The 10,105-nt window shown below is 61.3% G+C and overlaps 4 protein-coding genes across 4 annotated transcripts in view; 1 reads left to right on the forward strand and 3 right to left on the reverse strand.

Moving 5' to 3' along the window:
• Nucleotides 1-463: 463 nt before the first annotated feature.
• MNEG_2912 (hypothetical protein) lies at nt 464-1,393 on the reverse strand (the record flags this gene model as incomplete). Its single annotated transcript, XM_014048612.1, has 1 exon — nt 464-1,393. The coding sequence occupies one exon, from the start codon at nt 1,391-1,393 to the stop codon at nt 464-466; it is 930 nt and encodes a 309-aa protein (XP_013904066.1).
• Nucleotides 1,394-1,763: 370 nt separating this feature from the next.
• Nucleotides 1,764-3,313, reverse strand: MNEG_2913 (hypothetical protein; the record flags this gene model as incomplete). Its single annotated transcript, XM_014048613.1, has 4 exons — nt 1,764-1,856; nt 2,185-2,499; nt 2,743-3,006; nt 3,170-3,313. 4 exons carry the CDS (start codon nt 3,311-3,313, stop codon nt 1,764-1,766), a joined length of 816 nt encoding a protein of 271 aa, XP_013904067.1.
• A 1,900-nt stretch (nt 3,314-5,213) lies between these two features.
• Nucleotides 5,214-7,256, reverse strand: MNEG_2914 (hypothetical protein; the record flags this gene model as incomplete). The annotated part of the gene is made up of 5 exons (XM_014048614.1): nt 5,214-5,483; nt 5,828-5,983; nt 6,106-6,417; nt 6,621-6,752; nt 7,092-7,256. 5 exons carry the CDS (start codon nt 7,254-7,256, stop codon nt 5,214-5,216), a joined length of 1,035 nt encoding a protein of 344 aa, XP_013904068.1.
• Nucleotides 7,257-9,826: 2,570 nt separating this feature from the next.
• MNEG_2915 (hypothetical protein) overlaps nt 9,827-10,105 on the forward strand; it is a gene marked incomplete at both ends in the record, with an annotated part of 6,458 nt that continues 6,179 nt past the window's right edge. The window contains one exon of the mRNA XM_014048615.1: nt 9,827-9,842. Within this exon, the coding sequence (XP_013904069.1) occupies nt 9,827-9,842 (16 nt within the window). The remainder of the gene's footprint in view (nt 9,843-10,105) is intronic.

Here is a 10,105-nt window from a genome sequence, read left to right on the forward strand (position 1 = left end):
GGCCGGCCCCGCAATTGCGAGCGACAGCGGCAAGGCCGCCAGCTGCACGCGGCACACCTGATCAGCAGCCTGAGCGAGGGTGCGCAACTTTGGGGCAGGCCTCCTGGTTTCATGGGAGGGGCGATACGGTCCTGATCAACCGCCCCCCCCCCCAATATGCACGCAGAGAGGTCACTAGTGACCACACTGGTGACCACACACACCCAGTGCAGTACGCCAACAGCGTGCACTGCATACTGATCCAATTGCAAGCAACCCACAGACTACCAATCTCCAGCATGAGCTGAGAGAGATGGAATTTACTGCATTTACCACGCTTGGGGAAAGGGGCCGGGATATACGAGCAGGTGCAAACAAAGAGTTGAAAGCGGCGTTCGCACGCAGGACAGAGACGCTGCCGCGCGCATGCCAGTGTGCGCCGCTTCCGCATCAAGGCGTCAAAGCACATGCGGTCGCTGCCTGTTCAAGAGCCGTGCCCCATTTCGCCAGTGAAGTGACTCCTGACGCCCTTGCTGTTGCTGCCACAGCCAGCGTTGGCGGTGTCAATGCAGTCTTGTGGCTGCGCCGCCACGCACGCACTTGAGATTGGGCTGGCTGATAGGGCCGTGGACGTCTTCTCATGACAATGGTACTCCAGGGCAGGCTCGCTGCCGGCCGCGGCGCGCAGCTTGTGGCCAATGGTGCTGACCGCAGCGTAACGGTCACTCTCACTGCCGCCGCCGCTGCGGCAGCCGTTGCCGTCGCCGCCGCCTTCATCGCCTCCTGAGCTGGTGCTTGCGCTGCTGTCACTGCTGACATCACAGCAAGGGCTGGAGCTGCACCGACTGCTCGGCGCACTCCCGGCGCAGATCTCCACTTGCAAAGGCTCCGTGGCTGCAAGCGGTGCAAGCCGCACGGCGCCTGCACGGTCTGCATGGGTCTCACCTGGAACAGGCAACGCCTGCACACCAATAGACACACTGGCAGGCGCGGCAAACGTCACCTGCACGCCGATCGACTCTCTTGCCGCTTTAGCAGGCGCGGCTTGCACGCTCACGGACACAAGGGCCGCTGCATAGCATGGTGATTGTGTGCCCGCCGCCGAAAGCCCCTGCACGGCGCCTTGCAGCGCATCAGACCCTGTTGGCGGCGGCGCTCCCGACTGCGTGGCCAGCGACATGCCCGGCGTCATGGCGGGAGAGGCGACGTCAGCGCCGCTGATCAGTGCCTTGCATTCGGGCTGTTGCTGCACAATGGCCTCACACGCCGCAGTTGGTGGCACAGGGGCGTGTGTGCCAGACTGCTGTTGCTGCTCTTGAGGACACTCCTGCGGCTGCTGCGGCTGCTGCGGCTGCTGCGGCTGCTGCTGTTGCTGCTGCTGCTGCTGCTGCTTCTGCTGCTGCTCCGCTGGCATGGCTTTCTGATTTATAGCAAACCTCTTGTCGAGTGCCGCCTGGACAATCGGTCCCATCCAATCATTGTTGGCCAGGCCCATCACAGGCGGCCGGGCTGCGGGGTCGCGCGAAAGGCACGCCGCAAGGACCGCCTGGCGTGATGGGCAGGGTTTGGCAGGAATGAGGGAAGCGGGGTGGTCAGGCACTGAGAAGAAGCCGCGGCTCAAAGCAACTCCATCAAAGCACTGCCGCCGCTTCCCTCATCGCTGGCCCGCTTGCATATGTCACCCATGCGCGCGGCTGCCACAGCCCGTGGAACCTCTCGCACACTTTCGACCCCACCTCCCCTCACCTTGACAGGCTCTGGTGGCTGCGGCCCTGGCGGGAAGGTCAACGTGTGTCAATGATGGCGTCCACAATAGCCCGCTCCGTGCAGTACGCAGACAGAGCGCCGATGTAGGGCATGTAACCGGGGAACAGCACCTTTGTTTGTATGCATCCAGGTGAGATTGGTAAGGCGGGGGTGCACGGGGTGAGGTCCATGTGTGTGTGTGTGTGTGTTTGTGTGTGTGTGTGTGTGTGTGTGTGTGTGTGTGTGTGTGTGTGTGTGTGTGTGTGCGCACGCGCGCGCACGCAGTGCGACACGGTGTCACCCGCTTGCATGGCTGCTCATGCGCTCCTCCGCATGACCCTGCAGCCGCGCGCCCGCCTCTCGTAAACGTGAGCCCCTCAATGCAGCAATACAGGAACGCAATTCACCCAGGGTTGGGTGAGCCCCATGAGCACCCGGCGCGTGCGCGTGCGTGCGCACCTCCCAGAGTGTCGCCCCAAGCAGGTAGATGTCGGTCGCGGTCCCCAGCGTCACCCGCAGCAGCTCCAGGACGCCGCCACACGGCAGCGGCTCCCCAGCGGGCGCGCCGCGCCGCTGCCGCCGCCACGACCACTGCCCGTGCCGCTCCATCGCCAGGAGATACTCTGGCGGCGCGTGGGAGCTGGTGAAACCCTCGGCGCAGCCCATACCGTCGGCGATGCGCTGCGCGAGGCCAAAGTCGATGAGCAGCGGGCGCGACGCGTCTCTGCTGTCCATCACCCAGTTGGAGGCCTTGCCGTCGCGGTGCAGGTAGCCCTGGAAAAGGTGCAAAGGAGGGGGGGGGCAGGGAGTTCCTGCTCTAATTAAATCATCAACAAAGAAGGGGCGGTCAAACCCAGGTTGACGGGCAGTCTGAACATCCCGGCCAAGGAGGGCCTAGCGCCGCCCTGGTCAGCTCGGTGTGCGAGCCCCGCCGGCGAGCTAGACCCAAAGGCAATGCAGGCTTGCAACCTCCACCTATTGCCCCAGCAGCTCCCTGCCTCCCCTCTGCAGACCTACCAGTGTGTGCAGGTCGTTCAGGGCCAGCATCATCTCCAGAAGGATCGGCCCCAGCCGCTCCACGCGCGCAGCCATCACCGCCTCGGGGCCCAGCCCCGCCTCTACGCAGCTGGCGTTCAGCTTGGCAAACGTGTCGGCGAGGGTGTCGCTCCCGGGGCGCAGGAAGGCCAGGCTCAGGCCCCTCGCCGTGGGCGTCCAGTCCAGGGCGCCGATGAGCCGGTGCGCGCTGGCCAGCACAGGGCCCATGCGCACCTCGTTCATCACCTGGAACGACAAGTGTGCGCGACGCAAGAGAGCGCAGGGGTAGGAAGGCACACACACGCACACCACGTCCAGCGCTGTAGTGGCAGGCAGCACTGGCCCCCGCCACATCATGGGCCGCCGTCCTACATGGGTCCCAACCCTGCTTTGCCCCACCCCTGCTCACCTGCTCCCAGCGCTGCCCCTTGGTGACCCTGGGCATGGCCACGTGCTTCAGAATGATGTTTCCCCCGTCCTCAAACCTGGGCACCTTGATCGTCACGTGGGCCTGGTCCTTGATTAGCACCAGCTGCCCATCGTTGTCGAGCATGGCTCTGTGAGGGTGCGGTTGGGAGAGGTTAGGAAATACAGCGGCTCGATGAGAAACCAGTATATCGGGGCGGCGCATGCGGCACTTGACATGCGCGTGGGTGCACGCACGTGAGCGCTAGCTGTGTGTATGCGTGCGTGTGTTCGCCTGTGCGTGCGCGTGTGGATGCGTGCGCAGCAGTGCATGCGAACAAGCGCAATCATGCGTTTGAGCGCAACCACGCGTGTTGTGCCAGTAGGCTGCTAATGTGTACCCCTGATTGCCGCACAGGCAGTTTGTCGGCACCTATCAGCCTGCGCACGTGCGAAGCTGGAGGGATCCGACGACGCTCTGCGCTTGCCTTCGGCGCTTCTCCAGCGACAGCGGCTTGGCGCCCTTGAATGCCGAGGGCGCCATGCCTGCGCCGTGCACGCCGTCTAGGTGGCTTTTAAGGCCTTCAGATGTTCATAGAAGCCCTGCAGCGAGCTGTCATGCTCGCTGCGGAACGACAACCGCTTGAAGACTCATTTGACGCGGGGTATGCGTATGATGGTGTTTGTGAAACAATCAAATTGCAATCCAAGTAACTTTGAATATGCAGTGCTGAACACACGAGTGCAGGGACAAGCACGAATGACATATCATATTTCCAGCCACCGTACTGCACAGCAGTGAGATTCTTTGAGTAGGTCTTTGAGTAGGTTATGAGGCCAGTATATCTGCAGCATGCACCCCGGCAGATGTACCAGTGATGGGGCATGGCGCGTTTTTTGACTGCCTGAGTGCCTTGCTTGCGCGCGGCCGGCCACTTCAAGGGCGGCAGGGCCAAGGACGATGGGCCAGAGCCAGCTTACATTTGGAAGTCAGGCATTGAACCAAGGTCATCAGGGCTACCGGAATGCCCCATTTTATCCTGGGAAAGAATGCTGCTGCCCGCCGCGTCGGGCAGCTTGCAGCTACTAGCCACATATTATGACTGTAACACCTTGCATGCATCTCTTGTACAGCCATCTTTCAAACATCACAGCACCCTTGTAGGGCGAATTTGGGTGGAGGGACAGCTGGTTTTGACAGATGGCATGGGCGCAGCTGGTTTTGGCCTCTGGGGATGGCATTAGGGGTCACAGGGACTGCTGCGGCTCGGCGATGAAATCTGACAAACAAGGCTATTGCAGGTTGTTGCAGCTGAACGGCAATCAATATGGTCTTGACATTTCCTGGGTGCTGGAAGGTGGGTTGACTTGGATCGCTTTGGCAGCTGACCCCCTGGTGCTTGAGTGCCACTGACCAGTGCCGACTTGTTTCACACAATCGAGCCGCAGCCCGAGCGCAAGCATTCTCCAGTCCAACCAGGTTCGGTGCGCCCCACGCCCGGCCGGGCCTCTCCACCCCGCCATACGTCATACACACGAATGCGGGCGCCTCAAACCCACCCAGCAGCGACGAGGGGCGGCCGGGGAAAGAGCGACGCGGGGGCCGGGCCCAGCAAAGTCGACGGAGATTACGTACCATAACGTATCAATACAATACGCTGCGGACCTGTAACGCATGACCGGCGCCTGGGTCTCACGCAGCAACCTTGCTGGGTAACTAGGCCTGGCATTGGTATTTGCCAGCCGGTCAGAGCTGTGGGTGCTTGACTGATTGCTCAATGTGCGACACTTGAGACAGTGCAGGGGCTTGTGCATAGCCAGCTGTGTTACAAACATCTAACCAGGAGCACAAAGCTGGCAAAGTGATGTTGCAGAAGAATTGCATCGTGCCGCCCGCACCCACCCAATCCGCCCGTGTCACCCATTGCCATTCCAATCATTTGCACTTCCCTCCGCACGCGGTCCTCTTTGCACTGTGCCAGCGTCGCCCTGACATCAAGCGCCCTGGAAGCCCCGGCAAGCATTGCCTGTCACCAGCTGGACGTGCCCTACATGCCTGTGCCGATGTCTTGGTTGGCGTCGCCCTGCTTCTTGAGCTGCGCATGCATGAAAGTCAGCGCGGACTGGATGCACAGCTTTGACGCCGCCCGCTGGCCCGGCGTGAGGTCGCGGCCGCTCCTGAGCGGTGCCGCCAGCGCCAGCGCCAGCCGCATCATGTCGAGCGCCTCATCCGCGTCAGCACAGAAGACCACCGGCCCCTGCGTCTCGGTGGCCTTGTGGAGGGCCTGGTTTATGTACTGAATCTGGGCGCCGGTCACCTTTGGGAGTGTGGAGGGAGAGCAGGCACGGTGATGCTGGGGAGCACGCCTGCAGAGGGTTGCGTTCACGTGTGCGCGTGCCTCTGCATTCGCAATGTCAGGATCAATAGGAACGCACATGGGATGCCATTCACTGGCGCTGCAGACGGCCTCTTGTGCTGGCGAGGCAAGCAAGCACTGTGCAAACTGTGTGGCAATGTCATGAAAGTGTCCCCGGGAGCCTCAATGTCAGCCAGCACTTGGCCGGCCGTGACAACTAACTGTACTTGGCCATGACCTGTGGCAAGCGCACATGGCACAGTTTTTGCATGCGCACACACCCCTAACTGTCAACTGCTCATCACCTGCTTGCGCTCGAACCCGTTCTCGGTCCTGCCCACGACTGCCTTTGCCAGCTCCAGCACGCTGGCGTGCTTGCGGCCCTCCAGAGGGTCCAGAAAGGCGGGCTCCAGGCGAAGCAGCAGCGGCAGCACGCCGGGATGGAATCCCGTCTTCTTTCCCTGCGGTGAGTGGAAACGAGGGGCCCATGCATGCCACGGCAAGGCAGCGCCGGCCAATGTTGGGTGCTGTTTGCGTTGAGCTACTGTTGACCTGCTGCACAGTGTGGACTCGTAGCAGTAACGGTGCAGGCACACAGGTAGGCGGTGCAGCTGTCGATGGCGCTGGCTTCTGGGTTGTCCAGCCGGGCCCCGCCCGTCGCCAGCGGCATCTCCGAGTCCCCGCCTACGCCGGTGACCATTCCCGCAGCGCGCGGGCCGCACACGGCATCCTCACGCACGTATTGCGCGCCGAACGCCAGCGGGCGGGTGGGGTACACACGCGCGTACTCCATCTTGTGTTCGCCGCGGGCCACGCGGTCCAGCAGCTCGTGCATTTGCGCAGGCGCATGGGCAACGGGGTTTGACCAGGGGCTGCCAGCCTGGTCGCTTGTAGGCTGGCTGGCACGTAGCGGTTGGACGTCACGTTCAAACGTGCTCGCGCTCAGGACTCTGCGACCACGGCTTGCCAGCAGCACTCAAAGCAGGTCCGCTTGCACACCGTATGCCTCCTAAGCAACCATGCGCCGCGCAATAACTCTCCAGGTTCTTGTGATGCATCACCTCCTGCCACTAGCTTGGGCAAATTCGCCCTGCTCACCTTGGTGGGTGCCGCCTCCGGGATGACAGCTGCGTCCAGCGACAGCACCATGTCGATAAAGTCATCTGCCGTCATGCCCTTGACCCACCACGCCTCTGTCGTGTCCCCGTCAAACACCAGGGGCTCCTTGATCTTACATTGGGTTTGGGGGCAAGGCAGGAGGCCAGAGGCCAGAGGCCGGAGCGGGTTGAGAAGGGGTCGTTTGGCCGGCCCCCTTTTGGATCTGACAAGGTGAATTGCTCCCGCTCTGGTGACCCCCAGCCTGCCGTCTTTCGCCCATCTATGATCACTCCCGCTCGCATACATGAGCGACACAGACGACAGCAATGTGATTAATAAGCGGACCAAACCTCACACGAGCCCCTCCTCCCCTCATTCTCGCGCTCCATGCACGTACCCTGCCGCCTGCATCAGCGCTCGTCCCAAATCATGCGGCAGCGCGGCACCCTAGCCCTGTTCAGGCACACGCACCCCGTCCAGGTCGATGACCTTGCCCTCCGGCAGCGGCTCGAGCACGTCATCAAAGACTGTGAACAGGCTGTCCGCATGCGGGGCCTCCACACGCAGCGGGCGCGGCTGCTGATCCAGCGGCAGCCCCGGGATCCGCACGACGAGGACCTGAAGGTTTGCGCGCATACGAAATTGCGGCTTTGATGACGCCAGTCGTAAGCAGTGATTTGCTCATCATATCACAACAAGAGTTGACTTCTGTGCAGGTGACAGCGAGGCTGGGCGCCGAGGCGCTGTAGCAATGGTGTGCAAGCAAAGAGCTGTTGCACCAGGACCGCCATGACGATCATGCTGTTGGGGGGCGGTGGCGGTGGGGGTGTGCACCCGGTCCATCCTCTTGGACAGCACTTCCTCATCACGGTTGCCTGAGCGGGTTGTGCCGGCACCCGCGCTGCGTGCAGAGGAGCGAGGCAGCACGGTTGTTTGAGTCCAAAACTGATTCGGCATCGATCTTGCGGCTCCTGCTGCTAGCGCATGCGGAAAATACATAGAAGCAGGTGCTCGGCAGCTGGTGCAAATTGAATCCTTGGAAATCAAGAGTGCCGCACCGCAGGAGCGCCGAATCGGGTGTGGCAGACGTTGAGCCCATTGTTATGAAGTCGGAGGGGCGAGCAGCCAGAGCCCTACAGGTTGGTGATGGGTGCGTCAAGTGAGGAGGCGGCCAGGAGGGAACAGTGAAGTCTACGATGCTGACGCGGCGGTGGCACCACGCGCGAGGACGCCGATCGCTGCAGCAGCAAGCACCTGGCGCAGCAGGCAGGCCAGTGACCCTGGAAGGCCTCTCAAACGCCTGCGAGGTGCCCAAGCCTGCATGTCGAGCTCACAGGTGGCTTGCCGGGGAATCGGAACCCCGTGAGATCACAGCTATCCTTCAAAGGAGGACTACAGAGTGTTGCGTGAGGTTCAAGACACGGCTAGAGTTCATAATCAGATGAAGGTGATTCAATCAGAGCCTCCAGCCTGACTTATTGGTGATCTACCCGCCTTCCATTCAGTCCTCGGCGCCAGCACCCAGTAGCCCGTGCACCAAAAACACCTTTCTGTCTATGATTTGATGCTGGAGGCGGGATTCCAGGTGGTCTGGGGACGGGGCAGGGCCAAAGCAACCTTTCTGCAAGGTGGCCTGCCTGGTCCACACGGTATACGGCCCCTGCTGCCGCCCTGGGCCTGCTGCCCACTGCAGGCAGTACAAGTTACTCAACGTGGCTTGCCCCACTTGACAAAGACACGGGCCACCGATGCATCAAAATCAGGAGGACACGTGCATCCAGAACGTAGCGGCCAGTGACGACGTCGCCGATGACGAAGTAGGGCAGCGAGCACCTCCGGCGGTAGCGCCGCCAACCAGCCCGCTGATGATGAGCGTCGGACCGCCTTGATGACAAATTCCCTGCCACGGTAAAGTAGTGGGGTTGTTTGTGTAGGTTCTGATGTCAGCATATCCGTAGCATGAACTCTGGAAACGAACATATATCTCCTGCCAAATGTACCAGTGATGGGGCATGGCGCGTGTTTTGACTGAGTGACTTGCATGCGGCCAGCCGCTGCAGGGGCGGCAGGACCGGGGACGAGAGGCCAGAGCAGAGCCAGATCACGTTTGGATGTCAGGCACTGAACCAAGGTCATCAGGGCTTCCGGATTACCAAATTTATTGTCAGCATGAAGCACATCTCTTCAGAACGCCGCCACTCGCACTGTGTGCACTGTTGTCATGATCACAAGGCAGGTCGAGACCTGCTCGACATCGTTGTGAGCCTGCATGGTTGAAGTTCGGAGCCCTCACCCTGAACACCAAAAGCGGTTGAAGCAGTCCCTCTTGTGCCCTGCCCAAACACCCCCCGCCCTCCTCGACTCCACCCGCCGGCCGATCAAGGGGAGCTACCTTTCTCGGATGCACTGCCACTCCTACATGTAAGAAGGCGCACTGCCACTCCTATTTGTAGGATAACCTCAAGCAGAGTTATGCTATGCCACTGGCACGGGCGTGCAGGGTGGTAGGCAACGGCTTGCGGGGTCGATCGGGGTGCTTGGCCTGAGGGAAATGCCGAAAACGGCTGAGGCACAGTGAGTCATGAAATTGTACAGCCCCTGGATGTCAAGCGCTGGTGTAGGAGTTGAGTGGTCACTTGTTGTATCGTGTTCAATAGGTGTGAGAAGCTAGCCGCGTGCTCACGCACTACTGTGCCTGCACCAACTCGTAGGGAAGGTTATGAAGCAAGTGCAACCCGGCAACGTTGGCGCGCACCAGCAATCTAGAATGCACCTGGCAGGGTGACCTCACGAGACCTAGGGGCCAATCATCACTATGTGTGCATGTGATCCATTGTGGGCCTCCTACAGTGCTGGGAACCCAGGCAGTGCGAGTGCTGCCAAGTGACGTCAGGTCCCGTGTTGTACGCACACGTCACTGACGACCAGGGAAATCTGGAAATCCCCTCAGAGTGGACTACCTTGAAGCGCGTGCACTGTACATTGCAACCCGCCTCGCAGGCAACAACGAACATCGATCCAATCACACGGAAGACGCGGGTTGTCCATTGTGCGACACCCACAGGTCGGAGCATATGATAAAAGTTTGGTTAATTCGGCACATCGTATAGCAGCCGCAATAGGTCGACTACGCACTCCATCCACACCGTGTAGATCTGTCCATACGGTGTTTCTGCATGAGGGAGAAGCGCCGCAAGCCTACCGGCATGCAAGGAGACGCAGGTGAGCTTAGAGCAGACACGCCCGGGGGTGACCTGCGGCGCGGCAGCGCAGCCGCTGCATGCACGCCGGACGCGCCATTCAACCAGGAGTGCATGCAAATGTGCCAGATGCTATCTTGGTCCCCCTCAAAGCCGGCTCGTCTGCTTCCACCGCCCGCCCTCCTCGCCGTCCATACGTAGACGGCCCGTCGGCGAGGCGACTGCATCGGCTCGACCTGGCTGTCGAAGCCGCGGCGGGGGCCCCAGCCCCCTCCACCGCTGCCC

Source organism: Monoraphidium neglectum (assembly GCF_000611645.1).
Source record: "Monoraphidium neglectum strain SAG 48.87 unplaced genomic scaffold scaffold00346, whole genome shotgun sequence".
Classification (NCBI taxonomy): domain Eukaryota; kingdom Viridiplantae; phylum Chlorophyta; class Chlorophyceae; order Sphaeropleales; family Selenastraceae; genus Monoraphidium; species Monoraphidium neglectum.